This window comes from Mchenga conophoros, linkage group LG6, assembly GCF_057382185.1.
Source record: "Mchenga conophoros isolate Kocher_MC1m ecotype Shallow Benthic linkage group LG6, M_conophoros_male_GT1.1, whole genome shotgun sequence".
NCBI lineage: Eukaryota > Metazoa > Chordata > Actinopteri > Cichliformes > Cichlidae > Mchenga > Mchenga conophoros.
The window spans coordinates 18,655,600-18,675,226 of record NC_140531.1 but is presented as its reverse complement, the minus strand read 5'-3'; the positions used below and the strand labels follow the sequence as shown (position 1 = coordinate 18,675,226).

Here is a 19,627-nt window from a genome sequence, read left to right as displayed (position 1 = left end):
TTGAGATTTTCCAACTATTTCTGTTACTTTAGTCGATGGCAAAGTCTGTCATGTTAAAAGGGATGTGCATCTTAAGTGTTGGCAGCAGGAAAAACTGTTTCCTACTGAAACATCTCTGGTGGGGTCATCGTGTCCCACTTCCACACTGTCCTTAACTTCTACCCAAGAACATATCAGGTTCCTGCTCTTGGGCTTTCCAATAGGAGTGATTTGTAAAGTGGTTAGGGTTAAAAAAATGTTTTCTCTCTTGACATTTCTCTCTTTCTGGTTTTTACAGTTTATCTCCTTCCTGCAAATTTTTTTTCTATCTTTCAGCACCTTTTCTTGAGCAATGCCGGGTTTTTTTTATGTGATCTGTCAAAGCCACCTCTTGGGATCTGCTGATGGCTTGCTGGTGTCTGCCTTCCTTCATGGCATCTTGGCGTACCTGTTGCACAGCTTGCACCATGGTCTTTATCTTCTTGGTTACATCTCCTTTCAGGATGCTGTCCAACATATCACTCAGATCTGTATCCAGCTGTGCCCATCTGCTATCTTCTGCCAGTGGAAAATCCAGCTCTGGTTTCCTCTCAGAGTCCTCTAGCTTTTTGATTTCACCCACTTCTTATGCTTGAGCAGGTCCAGTGACCTGTGGTTTTCCTTCTGGCCCAATTTCTCTGCCTGGCAAGCAATAAATTCACAGATAGCCCTCAGCCCCTTAAAACAGCATAAAATGTGTTTTTTATGTTTCTGTAGTCACTCTTTGCACTTTGCCTTTGGTGAATTTTCACACTATGTTTGTTCTTAAATATTCCATCAGACATTGTTTCTACACTGCCTACCTGCTCAACAAAACAGAAACTAGCATAGCCACCGGTTATATCAGAGTAGTTTTACAAATAAGAGTACATATATCGGAGGACAGCAGTGGACTGTTAACTGGCAGTGATATTCAAGTTTCCTAATATTCCAGATTTTCAGAGTAAAGGTCGCTTATATCGCTACTGACAGCAGAACATTCATGTGATTTGAAAATGAGAATCATTGATACTTTTGTGATGTAATTATCTTCAATTAAAAAGACACTTGAACCAAGATCGGTGTAGTTGTAATGCAAAATGTTTGCAAAATGGCTTGAAACTCCTGTTGTTTTATAAGAAAACAAAATAAAAAATATTTGGCATCAATCAGGAAAAGGAACAACCCTGCTAATAAGTGTCTTTAAATGTTGTGCTGTTTAGATAATCTTATAGTAGATTTTCTAGCTAGTGGGTACTGAACAGACCCATGTTTCCACTGGTTTCACTGAAATATACATTGTTCTTAATGAATCCACTTGACCAATTGACCACTTTAATGATCAAGGAGACAGTGGTTTCAAGTTTTCTGATTTAAGTGTTAAAATAGTAAATATATAGCCACAATGGTCTCCACTAAATATCCTTAAGACACTGCATCACAGGCTCAAACCACACTATCGTTCTGTTACTTTGTGTCTCAGGTCAAGGTGGATGTAAATAATGGTTAAAACAACAGATACGCATATCTGCTTGCTAAATGAGGGTTCCGAGGCACAGAGATGGTGAACAGAGATATACGATAGACTCACCCCCTTTAATCACTGCGCTATTGTCTGGAAAGGGTAAAGGTGTGATAAGAGTAGGTATGAGCTGATTAAATATGCATGCAAAAATAAGGTCACAGATCCTAGTATAACATTTAACAGACAGCAGATGTTAGGGAAAATGCATTTTCAATGTCACATTTAATATTATAGAGTAAGATGATGACTTTATTGCATCTTTGAAATGATCTAGCCTGTAGTGAGAACAAACAACAATCATCCACTTTTCCTGTCCTCTTTGTCCTATTGTGTATGTTGTTTTGCCTTCTCGATTATCAACTGCTTGGATATTCGTTCTTTTTGCAGGTATTAGGTGTTCAACATCAGGATTTAGATATTTGTTAATATTCATTGCTGATTAACACTAAAACTCTAAAGCCCAAAAATAACATTCAGGGAGACTCTGCTACATTCTAATTCATTACTCATGCTAAAATAACTTTCTTTGGAATAACACAGTATATTATACAGTTGTTTTTTTTACACTTTACACAGGCCATGGAGTGCAAGTCGGCAGCAATACTCTTCTACACATCCAATCGGTAAGCCGGTTTAAGCTGCTCACAGTTGCTGCTACCTCTGCAAGCCGCTTTGTCACCCACCTCCAATTCAGTGCCTCCTTTTCATCCTACATCTAACAGGGTCACCACGATACTAGAGTTTCAAACTTGACAATTTTTTATAACACGGGGGGAAATTGACAAGCTTATTTTTTAAAATATATTAGAACAATACAAGGAATAACCGTCATTTTTGAGTTATCTGACAATGCAAACACTATGTTACTGTATTTGAAGATGAATTTTAAGAGTCTTTTATGTAGTGCATTAAAAAAAAAAAAACAAGTCACATTTTTCCTATCAAATTGTGTTATCCTGTTAAATTAACGCTGTATTAGTGTTACAGATAGGCAGGCAGGAAGCTACCTAGCTCCCATATTAGTGTTATCCTTTTATTATTAGCTGCTAGTCTAATAATAACTCTTCTATCTTTTAATGTATCGTTTTAAAAACTTGGAACTGCAGTGAACTGTGTTCGATCATCTTGAAATATTGCTTTGAATTGTTTCAAAGCAATATTTGAAACAATTCATGGCTAAATCATAATGTGGCTGTCAGGTAATTGCTGACCTAATGTTAACATGTGTGCCTGCCTGGTTAACATTTGTGATATGTGTTTATTAGTTCAGTGTTGGAGCTTTACTGACCTCTTGAAATTCCTCCTAAAGTGTTGCTTATTGTTGAGGCCTTTAGGTATTTCAGCTGTAACTGAGAGGAGGGGTTGTGTGCAGCAGTGTTGTGAAACTGTGCCTTAACTGGAAGAGTGAAGACGGGACTGTTGGCATTAATACTGTTGCAAATGATTATCTAATTCAATATTTTATTTTTGGCTAGTGGATAGTACTTTTTAATTTCACGTTAAGTTATTATCTAACTTAACGTGATATTTATCGGGGTTTTTTGCCTGCTCCGTTTTGTGGTGGGGTTTTACTGCGGCTCTCACCACACCAGCCCTTACAAGGTAAGCTCCATCCACCCCACCACTAAATATAAATTACTGCGGTCAGAGAATAAAAATAATATTTTTAGTATTGTGGCCCTGACTGAAGCAGCATCTCTTTCAGTTATAATAAAATAAAAAAAACAAAAAACAATGTCCTACAGCATAAGAAAGCAAAAAAGGTAAGAAAAAGGAAGATAAGAGGATTAACTGGATAAAATTCATGAAATATATTTGTAGTTATTATAAACAATGACTTTTTTAAACTGACATGTGATGCAGATTAAAAACAAACAATAGATCGATACAGATAAAGAGGAAAATGTGTTAAAATTGAGTCAGCCAGATGATTCGGATAACAAAATACATTTCCAAAAAAGAAAAGACCTGTCATGTGGCTGCCTTTATTTCATGGCGCATTATAGTGACTGTTCAGTTTAATAACTAAAGGCCTTTTGTGTGGGGGTCAATAAAACCTCTGTGGCTGCGCTGAAAAGCAAGCATTTTTCACCCCAAATACCTTCAGTTTATTGTGAAAAAACGGCTCCATCAAGACAACAAGCACAGCCATTAATCCAGATCTTAGATATAAAGAGCAAGTGCAAACAAAGATGGTGGATGCCAAAATGTCACCTACATGATCTTGACACGCAAACACAGTACTTGTTAATTAACACCAAAAGCAAGGGCACTTTTTCTTTTTTCATTAATGAGAAACCAGACAGCTCTTAATGAGGGAGGTTTTATCGATACCCGCACACTTTGCTGCACATGCGTTTATCTTCTTTGCACACATACACACGGCGACGCGCACAAGGAGCCACAGCGGAAACTCTACTGCCTCTGTGTTCACAGTCTTCGATTAGAACATGAGTGGAGACATTAAAGCTAACAAATAGACGGAAGAAATATCCAGATTATCACAGAGTGCTAAAGCAAACTAAGCCACCCAAAATCCGCTGCTGCACTCACAACTTTACAGCAGTTACTGAATCATTAAAAACCCTGAGCTAACACCGCTGTGAGCTTGGCTGACGGAATCGCCAAAATGGAGAGGCACCGTGGAGAAAGACAACATTTAAAGAGGATTATAGAAGAGGTGCTCGAGCGACCAAGCTGGAGATATGGTGCACATGGGTGTTAATAAACGAACACTGTATACGGTAGTCATGGTTTGGAGCCTGCTGAGTGCTCATGAGCTGTATTATACAGATAACGCATTTCATAAATATTCTATAATTGTCTTCTAAATTTAGCTAAGATTTGAATTATCAGGAAGTAAGGTTAAAAAGGCAGCAGAACAGCACCGATGCTCTAGGAACACGTTACTGGAAGGTGAATGGGATCCAGTGCATATGCTTAAGGAAGGGATGTGACGGACACGTGTCCTTGATGTTGTGTGGCTGTGTGAGGCTTTTGTTACATGCTGTGATTACAAATGGAAAAACATCCTCCTACTAACGCACTCATCCAGATCTCTGATTGGATCTTTGTGTGCCTTGGATTGAAGTCAGCATAAATAATTCATGTGTGAGCGTGTCTATGTATGGACTGTTTATGTGTTATGTATGAGAAAGGGCTGCCAGAGACAACAGGCCAGTTAAGGAATGATCTGCCTTGACAATCAACGGTCGAGCCCGAGGGGATGGTCTAATTTTTCCTTTTTCTCACACAGTATCAACTAGACTCTGTTTTGATTCCAAGTAAAGTCTTTAAACATACAAATAGAGCTGAGGTTGTAAAGGGGTTAGTTTTAAATATGGGAGGAGGCTGTTGCGGTCTTTAGGTTGTTTGTGGGTTGTGTATTGTGTATTTCAGTTTTCTAGTTAATCTCGGAGTTTGGGTTATTGACTTGGTTTCCTTATAGACTGAAAAATGGTAAATGAACTGGTTCTGATATAGCACTTTTCTGCTCTATCCGAGCACTTATTCACACATGGACTTTCTTTTATGCTTTTTGCATGGAAGTCCTTTATATCCAACACATCATCAAAGAGCAACTTGGTGTTAGCATCTTGCTAAGGATATTTAGTATGCAGACTGGAGCAGACAGGGATGGAACCACCAACTTTCCAATTACTAGGTGACCTGGTCTATCTCCTGACCACGTTGGGTCCTGATTCCTATATTCTGAGGCTTTCATTACTGTCGTCCTTTGTGAGTTAGTTACAGTGTTTAATACAGTGGGGCAAAAAAGTATTTAGTCAGCCACCGATTGTGCAAGTTCCCCCACCTAAAATGATGACAGAGGTCAGTAATTTGCACCAGAGGTACACTTCAACTGTGAGAGACAGAATGTGAAAAAAAAAAAATCCATGAATCCACATGGTAGGATTTGTAAAGAATTTATTCGTAAATCAGGGTGGAAAATAAGTATTTGGTCAATAACAAAAATACAACTCAATACTTTGTAACATAACCTTTGTTGGCAATAACAGAGGTCAAACGTTTACTATAGGTCTTTACCAGGTTTGCACACACAGTAGCTGGTATTTTGGCCCATTCCTCCATGCAGATCTTCTCGAGAGCAGTGATGTTTTGGGGCTGTCGCCGAGCAACACGGACTTTCAACTCCCGCCACAGATTTTCTATGGGGTTGAGGTCTGGAGACTGGCTAGGCCACTCCAGGACTTTCAAATGCTTCTTACGGAGCCACTCCTTTGTTGCCCGGGCGGTGTGTTTTGGATCATTGTCATGTTGGAAGACCCAGCCTCGTTTCATCTTCAAAGTTCTCACTGATGGAAGGAGGTTTTGGCTCAAAATCTCACGATACATGGCCCCATTCATTCTGTCCTTAACACGGATCAGTCGTCCTGTCCCCTTGGCAGAAAAACAGCCCCATAGCATGATGTTTCCACCCCCATGCTTCACAGTAGGTATGGTGTTCTTGGGATGCAACTCAGTATTCTTCGTCCTCCAAACACGACGAGTTGAGTTTATACCAAAAAGTTCTACTTTGGTTTCATCTGACCACATGACATTCTCCCAATCCTCTGCTGTATCATCCATGTGCTCTCTGGCAAACTTCAGACGGGCCTGGACATGCACTGGCTTCAGCAGCGGAACACGTCTGGCACTGCGGGATTTGGTTCCCCGCCGTTGTAGTGTGTTACTGATGGTGACCTTTGTTACTTTGGTCCCAGCTCTCTGCAGGTCATTCACCAAGTCCCCCCATGTGGTTCTGGGATCTTTGCTCACCGTTCTCATGATCATTTTGACCCCACGGGATGAGATCTTGCGTGGAGCCCCAGATCGAGGGAGATTATCAGTGGTCTTGTATGTCTTCCATTTTCTGATGATTGCTCCCACAGTTGATTTTTTCACACCAAGCTGCTTGCCTATTGTAGATTCACTCTTCCCAGTCTGGTGCAGGTCTACAATACTTTTCCTGGTGTCCTTCGAAAGCTCTTTGGTCTTGGCCATGGCGGAGTTTGGAGTCTGACTGTTTGAGGCTGTGGACAGGTGTCTTTTATACAGATGATGAGTTCAAACAGGTGCCATTCATACAGGTAACGAGTGGGGGACAGAAAAGCTTCTTACAGAAGACGTTACAGGTCTGTGAGAGCCAGAGATTTTCCATGTTTGAGGTGACCAAATACTTATTTTCCACCCTAATTTACAAATAAATTCTTTACAAATCCTACCATGTGGATTCATGGATTTTTTTTTTTTCACATTCTGTCTCTCACAGTTGAAGTGTACCTCTGGTGCAAATTACTGACCTCTGTCATCATTTTAGGTGGGGGAACTTGCACAATCGGTGGCTGACTAAATACTTTTTTGCCCCACTGTATTTAGTTGTTTGCATTCTGTCTTTTTTAGCCTCCCCTGTGTACAGCTGTAGCCCCAACTGTTGCAACAGATGGCTCCACCTCCTTGATCCTGGTTCTGTTGGGGGTTTCTTCCCATAAGAGGGGAGTTTTTTTTTTTATCTCACTGATGGATTTTCTCTCCACTATTGTAAGGTCTAGACTGAAGACCTTCCAATATAAAGTGTCTCGAGGTGGCTGTTGTTGTGTTGAACTAAACCGTGCCATGTTTGAGTTATTTGTCTTTTTCAGATGCTTTCTGTTTGGCTTTTCTGTTAGGTTTCATTGTGAGTTATGCTTTAGTCTGTTTTTGAGGTTTTTTGAACTTTTTATATTTGAGTTCTATTACTTTTTAAAGATTGTGTTATTTATGCTTAGTTTCCTTCTTTATTATAGGTTTCTTCTGTGTTTAGTGAGTCTTAAGTTAGTTCTTGTTTTGCTGTGGTAGTCAGCTGCTGCCTGTTCTTTGCACTTAGTTTTACTCTCAACCCTGCCTCGGTTGAGCAGTGTCAAACATAAGGCACGGGGGTGCCGGGATCTGCCCAGAAGACTAGCCTACAAATCCCAGATCAATCTACAGCAGGCGGTGCTGGACCAAGGCCAGGAAGATCGTGAAGGACCTCAGCCATCCCAACAACAGACTGTTCTCTGTGTTGGTCTTCAGGGAGCGGAATCGCTTTCCTGGCCTCAACAGAGAGAACAGTCTGTTGTTGAGACTGAGGAGGAGCTTCTTCCCGCAGGCGATACGGTCTCTCAATCACACCACCACACAGTACTGACCCACACATATAGTTCTTACACACACACTGGACATTGTTTTCACTTCATCACTTAAACCACTTTAAGCATATTTGCACCGCACAAGACAAATGTGGATTGCACAACACTGGTCACTATATTCTTCATTTCCAGTTAATACTTGTACAGCTGCTGTTATTGTGTGTGTGTATATATATTTATTTATTTATTTATATTTCTTCATACATTCTTATATAGTTCTATACTGTGTATTGTGTATTTTGTTGTACAGTTATTTTATTTTCAACTTTAATTTATATATTTTATCTTATTCTTTCCCAGTTAAATTTACCCTTCATTCTAATTTGTGTTGTACAGTTATTTCATTTTTTATATTTTATATTCTTATATTTTATTCCTTCCTAGTTAAATTTACACTTTTTAATTTTTCATATTTATTTCCTATCTTATTCATAGCCCTTTCCTTTTTTTTTCTTTAGGTCACGAGCAGTTGTCTAAGCATTTCACTGCATATCGTACTGTGTATGACTGTGTACGTGACAAATAAAAATTTGAATTTGAATCCCTGTAAAAATAGTTGTGTCTTCCCCTCAGTCTTTCTTGCAGTGTCTGCTAAGCTCCCCTCATGTGTTAACCCCCGTGATTTCCTGGGCTAATTTTGAATCTCAGCTTCTTGTTTTTGGATTTACTTTGGGCTTTGTTTCTGAGAACTGCGAGTCAGCCAAAATAAAAGACCTGCCTTCTGTTTAATCAGTATGGCTCCACAGCCTGGGTCCTTAATCTCCACGACAAGAAGAAGAAATTAAGGTCCACACAACGATTATGTCTGATTTTTCAGATGCGCTTACCTACTCATGTCCTCCTGAATGTACAGCGCGAGCAGCTGTTTGGGGATACTGAACGACAGAGTGCACTCCTCCATTTGTTCCCGCACAAGCATCCACTTGCTGTCCACTGTTTGAAATCTGTACACTTTGCATACTGGGTTCTTGAACACTGCCAGAGAAAGACAAAGGGATGGTGAGAACAAAGTAAAAAAAAAGAAGTTGTTCACTGAACCATCTGACACAGCAGAAAATACATCACATCCCTGTTTTATAAATTTTAAAGAGTTTCTCTTTAATTTTGCAAAAGGTAAACAGACTTTTACATCAGCTCTGACAGGACGTGACAGAACAGATAGACTTCAAAAGTCTTGAAAAGTCGTGTGAGGTATGAAGCACAAATTAAATTCTATAATCAATAATGGTGTCTGCCGTAGATAAGAAGTTTCTCATTTTTCAAGGCCTTCCTTCCCTCTCTTACTCTCTCTATACTTCAGTTGACAGCACAGCAGAGCAAAACACGTAACCTTGTCCTACTAATCTTTGCCTTATTATTTCCTCCATTACCATATTAATTGCTTATTTATTGTGCAACACTGAGGAACGGTCCATTGAATCATTTTGAAAGTTTCCTTACGAACCCCAGTGCCCAGCTCTTCCATTAAAACTGATTCACGTTGAGTCCCATCTTTATTTTTTTTCTTGCAGAGAGTGGCTAATAGCAGCAATTGAAGGCTGGAAACGAAAAACAGCTCTAATGCTCTTATCTGCATGCTAGCAGCAGAGGGCAAGAAAGCTGTGAGCCTTAAACTGTGTGTAGTACTCCTTTCTGTTTGCAGAGCTGAAGCACTCAGAGTGAAACCTTGAAAATCTTGCAATGGGTAGTCAAACATGCGTAGCAGGAAAAAAAAAATCAATTTTTTTTTTTGCCTTAATTCATAAATGGAAGCCATACTCATGCTCCTACTGGCAGTGCAGAAAACAGTCCCCATAAGAAGCCCTTATACAGCACTATAACACTGATGGACGTAAACTGTTGTTTTTTTGTTTTTTTCAAGGTCGTCTGTCTGAGTCCTCGTTTTGAAACCTAGTGTCTGAGCCATTAATCCTCACACTGCTACGTCATTTGTCCTCGAGTGTTAAAGTTCAGCGATGCCCTTCAGATGGGTTCCAGAAGGCACACGACAGTGGGAGTCCTTATGTGGTAAGTTTTCATTTAGGATGCAATGTGATGCAATGTGCTACTTGACTGACTTAAGCAGCAGCTTTATATGTGGTTTAATAAAAGATAGTTTCTTAGTAAAAACTGGGTAACCTTTACAAATCAAAACAAAACAACTGTAATAAAAAATGTTAAAAACTATTCCAACAATTCCCATCTTCGCCACCAGCCAACAGTATTTCATGCTAGTCTGACTGGATTTGATTGTTTGGTTAACGTCATCATTTCGGGACCAAATCCAAGAATAACTGAGTTTGGATAATCGGTTTGTGTTGTAGACTTCCTTTGGTGTTATAAAACCATGAACAAACATTCTTCCTTACCATCTGATACCATCCCCCCACACTGTTTTGGTACTTTATATAGATATTACAAATGCATATACAACTCCATAGCTTTTAATTATTCTTAACAAATCCATGGTTGACATCCACTCTCCAACAAAGTGTACTACCACTCAGGAATTTAAACATGATAATAAAGAGAAACAAATGATCAGGGTACAGAACAGAAGTCCCATTCTTGTTGGGGGTTGTCTTTGTGGGGTTTACATATGGTCCATGTGCTGGATGCTTTTTATGTGATATCTAGATGATGAGAATAGCAAAGAATATACTGAAATCAAATAGAGAAAACTACCATACAGTAACCACAGCAAGCACCGCAAGAAATGCAGCAAAAGATTTTCCAAAGCTCTGCACGAAAGGCATTTCTATTAGTGTTAATCTTGTGACCTTTTACTGACTTAACTGCATAGCAGTAGACAGGCTACTACACTATAAAAACTCCACACAGACAGCAAGAGATTCTCTTAAGGACAATAACGATAAGTCAGACAGACTGCAGACGGGCTTAATATTATTTTTCTACGGCGCTTAAGATGTTGAAATTAATGACAATTTAATTATGACTAGCCTGAACAACTCTTGAGAGGGTTCATAATTGCATCTAAATGAAATGTGAAAATCAAAAATCGTTGGCACGGGGATTCGAAAAACTTTAATGGGTTGACAAAAATAAATGAGGAGATACATGGAGAGAAAGGGGTGAGGGCACAGCCTTAATCGGAGGAGCAACAGTTTGCTGACTTCCACCCCCATCAGCGAAGCGGATTAACCCCCGGACTCCCCCCTGCCGCCACACTAATCTGTCCACCAATCAGACGCCTCCATTTCCCTTCCTGACACCTCTTAAGAAAATGACTTGCCGAGAATTGCTGCGCGTGGGCTCTGCTATCTCCCTGTTCTCTGCATGCTCATTTTGAAAGGTAATAAAAGTGGAAGACTAAATTGCGTTACTCAATCTGGCTGTATCTGTGGGGAGGGTATTGTTTTGACAGGCTGCAGATGTGCACCTGCAAACATGGCTGCAGTTCACTAGTTAATCACAGTAGAAACAGTAAGCAGCAATGACACCATGACAACAGGCGTGCGGCTGCTGGGGAGCTCGGGGAGGCTAAGGGGATCCAGGTACAGGAGAAAATGGATGTGTGGAACAAATGGATGTGTGTCTCCCAAGTTTCCTTTGAAAAAGGGGCTGTGAAGTTTTAACACAGCAGGAGTTGTGACCTTTTCAAGTCACACGCTTTTCCGTCTACATGTCTTTCATTTTCTCTCTGCAATGCTCTCTTTTCTAACCGGTGAGTGAGCTGACTTTCTGTGTTACCACTAAATTAGTCTCACGCAGCTCATATGACATCTTCTGATCATCTTTAGTTAGTCTACAAAGAACTGAGCAGGCTAACATTGTCAGACACCTCTCACTAGTCTCTGTCTGTCTAAAAACACTTTGGCGCATAGTAAATGTAAGCAGGGAAGATAAAATTCTTTAATCAAGAAAAAGGACACAGCATAGACTTCAAATGTTATTCATAGAGAAGTTACTCAAGGTTAAACAGATGCAGAGCATTAACAGACTTTTAGATGAAGACGTTACATGATGTTAATGTATTAAATGCATTATAATAGAGTCTTTCAGCCTTTCCTTCAAGGCCATTATAGAGTTCTTTCAAGAAGGGGAAATTAGAGGCATTTTTATTGCAACATTATCCAGCAATAAGTGGTGAAATTACAGGTGCTCAGGGTGTGACTCATACCTGGCCCGGTCAATGGGTTATTTTCTCTGTCGGTGCAAGAATGGTGCGCAGACTCACATACCAGTGGACACTGGAAAGAACAGAAGAAAAGACAAGATGAAAACTGGCAAACATGAGCATGAACAGTAAAGCATTTCTCTGATGTGCTTTCAGGCTTTGATCACAAACTGTCGCCTGTGACGGCAACCACATTTAAGTGCAGCCTGACACTGAGACTTGATGTGACATATACTCTAATTTGGTGGCAGCTCGAGTTTGAAAATCCTAATTTAGCTTTGACACACTGAGAGGTACTTTAGCGCCAAAGCTGTAGCCAGCAGGTAAAATTCCGGTAGTTTGATCCGTGTTCTGCTAGAGAACCATAAAGCTGCTCACATAAGCATAATTACATTAAAAAACCCATATCTATCTTTCTATCTATACATATACATCTATAAATATATACGGTTTCTTCAGCTGGTAAATTTCAAACTTTCAAAATTTCAAACTATCAACTGACATACAGTAAATTACCTGGTTTTACTTAGGAGAGATGGGAGACCACACAGCTTTAATCTCTCAATTACTGTGTCCTACTAGGCAAAAGATCCAATATCTTTTAATGTGGTTATTTCATTGCTTAATCATTACAACAGTAACCAACAAGAGACAAAAAATCCACTCTCATAAAACTTGCAGTATACTCTAATGTTCTGAATTAGTTTAGGTGCAATTTTCCAAAATGAAATTTCTCAAGCAAGCAAAAGACTTTGGAAGAAATTCAATTCAATTTAATTTTCATTTCAGTTGTATTCATATAGTGCCAAATCACAACAATAATCATCTCAAGGTGCTTCATATTGTGAAGTAAAGATCTACACTGATAGAAAGGAAACCCCAACAATCAGATGACCCTCCTATGAACAACCACTTGGTGACCGTGGGAGTAAAAAACCCTTTTAGCAGGAAGAAACATTGGACAGAACCAGGGTCAGCGAAGGGATAGATGTGACGAGCTGGGTGTGAGAGGGAAAAATATGGACAATCTGAAAATATAAAGCATGTGGAAGTGCCATAAACCTGCAGCTGTCTTTAAAGGCCAACAGAGGGCGACTCTGTTTCTGGCTGAGTGTTAAATATTTTCTGTTTTTTTCCTTTTAAAAACAAAATCTTGATAACTTATCTAAGGCTCCGTCCACACGTACCCGGGTATTTTTGAAAACTGAGATTCTTCTATGTGTTTTCCCCTTTCGTCCACATGTAAACGGCGTATTTACTAAAACTCATTTTTTGCACGCAGCGTCAAAGGTGTGCGCCTTTTTTGACGTCACACTGTGCGCCACGTTATTGTTTCGGTGAAATGCATTTCTACAATACTATTACTGTTAATTGTACTCTCTGCAGTGTTTAAATGCTTACATATATACACACAGTTACTGTCCCTCCACACATACAACTTGGTTCTGCTTCTATGCCCCATCTATGTTTACTATTTCCCACCGAGGCTTCTAGACTTCTGATTGGCCAACATTTCTACACGGTTAGGAATATATCGCCACCTGTTGCTTTGGCATGTTCCTAGCAGCATTTTCCTTCATTTTTGCGTTTACATGTGGACGGGATAAGTTTTTAAAACTAAAACGGAAAATCTCCGTTTTCAAAAATACCCGTGTACGTGTGGATGTAGCCTAAGTTACACACAATTATTAAAAATTTGTGTGATTTGTGAAAAAGTGGGTGTTCCCACTGTTACAACCTGGCTCAGAAGCTGCAACATGAAGTGGAGACTGACATCAGAATTAGTAGAAACACTGGTTTTATTTCACTGGTTGAAAATGACAGCCCAGAAAGCATTATGGTAAGTAGGATCTCCCCCAAGCCAACCTGAGGCCTTTATCTACACCTTTTCAGATTTAGATTTAGTCTGTCACCCTCTTTTACCCAAATCTCTGTACAGGAAGACATCCTGTTCCATTTACAGAGACCAACAGCAGACATTTGGAGTTAAATGACTTTCGGTTTAATGACTTTCTGTTGGACCATTACAGCTGCTCTTCCATCAGTTGAAGAGGCAACAAACTGTGAATGTACTATTTCTAACTGTTTTGAACTGCAGGATGTCGCAAACCGCAGGTCCGATGCATAACAGCAACTCGACAAGGTGAACTAAGAAGCTACAAATCTCTTGTAGGGAAAAATCTGACAGACACTAAACAGGTACATTTCTAGTAGGGCTGGGCGATATAAACGATATATGATAGAAACGATATAAATTTGGCCACCGATAGAGATTTTGACTATACCGCTCTATCGCGATAGCGCATCGCGGTCGAAAGCATCGCAGTGGCTACAACCATTATCATCTGCAAATTATGCCGGGCGACAGTCATAGCAAAGAGATGAAGCACTTTTGAAATATGGGGAAAGCCAAAAACTGCGCTTCCTCCACTTCAGTACCATTGATTCATTAATGTTGAATTCTCTCGCAGCTGTACTGTTCCCATGTTGTTGCAGTATATTAATAACTAACCTCCTATTGTGGATGAATAATCTCAGTTGTTCTCCTGACTGAAGTCTGGCCCGTCTATAGCATCCTGCTATACGATTGCATTTGTCCCTAACCACCAGAATCCTTCACGTTAACTTTTATCAAGTGGAAAAAAACTTGGCGTTCATCCTCCAGCTTCACTGTGCTAATGTTATGCTAACATAGCTGTGTCGCTAGCAATCCCGTAGCAGAACATTATATACCAGGTAGTCCAACTTCAGTAACCCTGCAAACGCCACTGCTGTTTAGTTTTCTGTCTTCATTTATGTCGGAAGTGGTAGCAGAGCTGTACGTTTTAGTTAGTTTCAAAAATCTCTCAGTCAGAACATGGTATGTCATGTTTAGGTGGAAACTAGCGAGCTAACTTCCTGTTAACTTCTAACTCCGTTAAATTTAATAAATTCTGTTTTCATGGATGCATGGATGTAAAACTTAATTGTTACACCCGATAAAGCAGCAACGCTGATGATTTTATTAAAGATGAAAGAATTTAAACCGTTTTTAACTCTCAGTGTTCGTTTGACTTTGGGACCTGAAGAGACGGAGCTTTGGACCCAGATTACTCCGCGAAGCTCCTTACTACGGCAGCCGTAATGCTCTGACAATCCATCAAAACATTTTTTAACAGATTTCTGCACACCAAAATCGGTTCGAGGTCAGTAAGCACAACCAGAATTCATACATAAGGCACACTCGATTTTTGAGAAAATTAAAGGATTTTAAGTGTGCCTTATAGTGTGGAAAATACGTTAGACAGAAGAACACAATATATCGCGATATATATCATTACCACACGTGCTTCAAATTATATCGCGATATGGATTTTAGGCCATATCGCCCAGCCCTAATTTCTAGGACTTTTTGTGTTTCCTGTAAAATGTGATGGTCTGAATCCTTTTCATTTCTCATTTATTTAATTGGTGGTAGTTTGCACACTGAAGCAGCGGTGTTGTAATGGTGAGGTAATGAAGGTGAAAGGGAATGAGACATGGACATGGACATGGACCCCCACCTCCCCCAGTATATTAATTGATTAAAAAATAAAAAATTGACTGTCATTGACCCTGTAAGGTAATTACAGGATTGCATGATTTTAGTGCTAGACAAAAGTTATGTTTTAGCTAATATAAAACAAAGACGATACATTAGCTGCAACTCTGACTTTTGTGTTGGGTGAAATAACACTGAGTTAGGGTTAGAGCTTCTGCACTGGACTACTGTGGCCAACAGTTATTAAACCAGACGTTCTGAGTACCAAAGCCTACAGTGTAGTGGCACATCATTAACTTATTTCTTACATTTTTTATTCTTGAGGTTTTGGTCCTGAAAAGGTTGAAAGAAACTGATACAAACCCTGGGGCTTTAATGTAGCAGACCCTTAAAATGTATAAAATAGTCAAATTCACACAGAAAGGAGGTGAAGCTGTACTCTTAACTTTACACTCTGCTTTTCATAAAAACACACATGCACACCAGTTAAAATGATGTTTTTTTTGAATTATGCCTGGGTTTCTTCGTCAAAGCAACGTGAACCACTGACAACTAGCAATCTTTCATGCTCGCTGTATCCCAGCTCTGGCCTGTCTGATGAACCATCTAACACAGCCAGACAGCCAAATCTGTCCCCAGAAAAGGACTTTAATGACTGCTAGGGACGATCCATCACCTCTCCTAGCTCAGAAACTGATCCTGAATAAAACAGACATCAACCAACAGCAGCCACACAGAGTCACACACACTAACTCCAGAGTAAACTGTGTCCATTGGACAGAATGGGCAGATTTTACTGGGCAAGTTTCTCGTCTAATGATAAGTATTAACAATGAGCTAAGGGCCTCAGCTGCGAAAGGAGTCCCATTGTAACGGTAGGCAGCATCTGTTAGATGGCTCTTTGAAGGCTAAAATATGTAAAGAGATCAGATCAAAGGTGACTGGAGTATCTTTCTTGCTTCAGCTGATTATTTTTGCAGGGTCAGTGGGATATTCATGAGCAGCAACCACCTAAGCGATGACACGGACTGATCAAACACAGACTTACAAGCATGTGCAAATATGTAAATTAGGCAGCAGCACATGAACATGACTAAGGTACCTTGAACAAGGAGGGAATAAGAGAACTTCCCTACAAGAGAGTCCTGAGTCTAAAGTGAGCCTTCCCCTGGATTTGTCATAGCCCTTCCTTCTTTCCTTCCTTCATCTTCAACAACAGCAACGATACACACAAGGAAATATGCTGTGACAAGACAAATGCGCACACACACGCACACGCATAGGGCAACACATTCATCAAGGCGACATGGGCAGATTTTCAGTGACATGCTGGAGCCTAGCAGGGAACCTCCCTGCACCATTAACAGGGGTGGGCAGAACAGAAAGCCAGTCAGCCATGTAGAGGCCCTCGGTCAATTATATAAGACATGAATCACACGCATACACAAACACAACGTACAAAAAACACACAATTATCCACACAAACAGGAAATCAACAGCTGGCCTCTGTGCTGCTCTACAAAGCTGTTCCTATTTACGGATGAGAAATATCCCAAGAGCTTTGTTTTTTTGTTTTTTTTTAACTGATTTCCCTGAGATCTACAGCATGAATTCACCTGACAAATCACGGCCTCTTAGGAATGTGCAGAGAAATGCAGAAATCAAATCAGGAGTGCATATGCACAACTCTACTTTCGGTCTGGTGGCGCCTCAAAAACTCAGACTCTGAAGGAGAATACTCCTTCTTCCTCTTTTAACTTCCTGATGATGACGTTGTGTGATCTCAGAGCCCAGTTAAGAGTAGAGAAGAATGCGTAACGGTTTGAGACAAATAGATTTGTGAGTGTATGTGTGTCAATATCATTCTTTTAAAACCCTTTCGGTATCAACATATAGGCATTCAGACATTAAACGTACTCACATCCTGTAAATCCCTATTAGGTTTTACTGAAGTTTATTTAATCTCATTGGAGGACTTGTGCAGTGCCTGTCTAATCCTAGTATTAGCACGAGGCGTCTGGCACATGGAGACTCCCGCTCCTGCTTCGTCTAGTCAGCCCGCTAACCTTACCTTCTGTGACGGTATGTCTGTGGTGATCTGGTCCACATCAACCTCCTCCATCTCCCCCATCTTCAGACGACTCACCACCACTGTTCCTGCTGTGCACACACCATCAGATGACCTAAAGCAAGACATGAAGAGAGAGAGAGAGAAAAAGATACATTCACTTTTGGCCTCTTCATTCAAGCTGTTAAATAAAAGTCTCATCTGTTAAATGATATTTTCCTCTAGCTACTGCCCCTCTACGGGCCTCAGAAATATTCATCTTCATGTCAGCCCCCCCTGACTCGGCAAACCTAATAAGCTTATTTCCAGCCTTGCACAGGTTGTGAAATTATAAAGCTTTGAGTAAAAAGTGGAATCAGGACATGGACGCTTGCACTGTGGCGATTCCTTTTCCTGACAGATTTTGCCCAGGAGTTTTGCATGCAGAATAAAATCCCAGCGCGCTTCAGCAGGAAGCTGATGGGGGTGAAGGAAAGAACGTTTCATCTAACTGTTCAAATAGTGGTTTATTAAACCAGGCTATGTGCCCCGACAGATATGAAAATTGATACTAGAGTTTTCATATCGGAGAGACCTGACTAATCACTTTCCCAATCATGGGGCCATGATTAAGGAGCTGATAGAAAATCTATAGTATTGGCAGGAAGACAGACGCTCTCAAATGAAGAAAAATGGTTCCCGGGTATAGCGGGAGCGAGTCTGATCACCTTAACAGACCCATCCCTAATGTGCTCAGTTCCACTCCAGCTGGAGAAAATATTGGATGTTGTGCATCAGCCACTGGTCTGGGGAGACAGGAGGATGGATGACACACCCCTGCCCGAGGAGAAGAAAATGCAAGGATGGTGATGGAAGCAAAAAGGATGCTTTCGAGGCCAATCAATCTTGGGCAGACACAAAAGAAGAAAATCTAAAGGCACCCGTGAGAAAAAGGTAAGAAAGGAGATGCGGGAAGCAATGTGAGTGAAAACTGGAGAAGAGGACGGGGATCGAGAGGTTGGAGAGTGAAGGGAAAGTGTCTGTGGAGTGGGACCCTGGGAGCTTCAGTTAGCACTTAATGCCTTACAGTAGTCTCCAAGCAGAGAAAATAACATTGGCCGGTTTATAAATCCAATCATTGTCCCTTGCCAGACACCTGTCTCAGTGTTTACTCCTCTGCTCATCTTCTTGTTTCTTCCCCATTTTTTAGCGTGCCCCCTCCCGTTCCTGCGCAACAGAGGACCCAAGCACGGGAAAAGAAAGTCACCCTGACTTTGAACAAACATTATGTGCTGAGAGCGGCCCACACATAATCGAGGAAATGGAGATTAACACACATCGTGTTCTGTGATAGTCCTCCCAAGGCAAACCTTAGGGGTTACAGTGGTCCCCTACTCTTTAGATTACTGCGCCGCAATCCACTAATGAAACTCCCCATTTAGGTGGACAAGAGACTCAGTTAGAATTGCTTTAACGTAATTAACTTACAGTATGCCTTTGAGAGATATATTAGGATTTTTTTTGTTTGTTTTGATTTGCAGCCAAACATAAACTCAGCACCTACTCAAATACAATTTTCTTTTATATTACTGCTGTTTGTGAGGAAAAGGACTCTTCTGCAGCCTATTTAAAAGGGCTGGGATGATTCGATTTAGCTCAATCACTGCAGAGCCAATTCTCTGTTCCATTAAAAAACAAGCAGGTTAGAGACTTCTGACAGGATGCCTGGTCTTCAGAGGCACCCCTTTATTTTAACTAAAGCCATTTAGCACGAGCATGAAGTGACCTCCGATTAACTTAGAAGGTTTTGATGAGCGCTGTTGTTGAAAAAGAAGACATTGTTTGGAGAAAAAAAAAGACCCTTCCCCCTCCACTCCCACATTCCCTCCTCTTCTCCCTCCTCGTCACTTTCCGTCTGTTGGAGCTGGCATGGAAACAAATCTGCAGATTGTTCTTTGCCTGTGAGCCCATCTTTTTCTTTTTTTAATCTAATTGGCCCAGGATCTCTTTTATGACAACACTTAATCAGATGGCTTTGTTCAAGTGACAAAAATAATGTGCTTAAAATGTCTGCTGTGAATCTGGCACAATTTGAGAAATAATTAGTTATCAGGGAAGTGCCTTACATTTAACAGTTATTTTCTTTTGAAAGGCTTTCTTGTAGTTTACGGATACATTTCCCAGCGTGGGAGCATGCAATGCAATTTGTTTCAAATGGCCAGTTTGCACTAATAAGCTCTAAATGTACGAG

At 40.4% G+C, this 19,627-nt stretch overlaps 1 protein-coding gene across 8 annotated transcripts in view; it reads right to left on the bottom strand.

Annotated features, from left to right (window-relative positions):
- The window catches only part of inpp4b (inositol polyphosphate-4-phosphatase type II B), a 177,832-nt gene that overhangs the window by 61,627 nt on the left and 96,578 nt on the right, over nt 1-19,627 (bottom strand). For all 8 annotated transcript variants that reach the window (XM_085276578.1, XM_085276577.1, XM_085276579.1 and 5 more), the window contains 3 exons: nt 17,401-17,512; nt 11,813-11,882; nt 8,520-8,667 (listed from right to left, as the gene is read on the bottom strand). In XM_085276578.1, the coding sequence (XP_085132704.1) occupies nt 8,520-8,667; nt 11,813-11,882; nt 17,401-17,512 (330 nt within the window). The remainder of the gene's footprint in view (nt 1-8,519; nt 8,668-11,812; nt 11,883-17,400; nt 17,513-19,627) is intronic.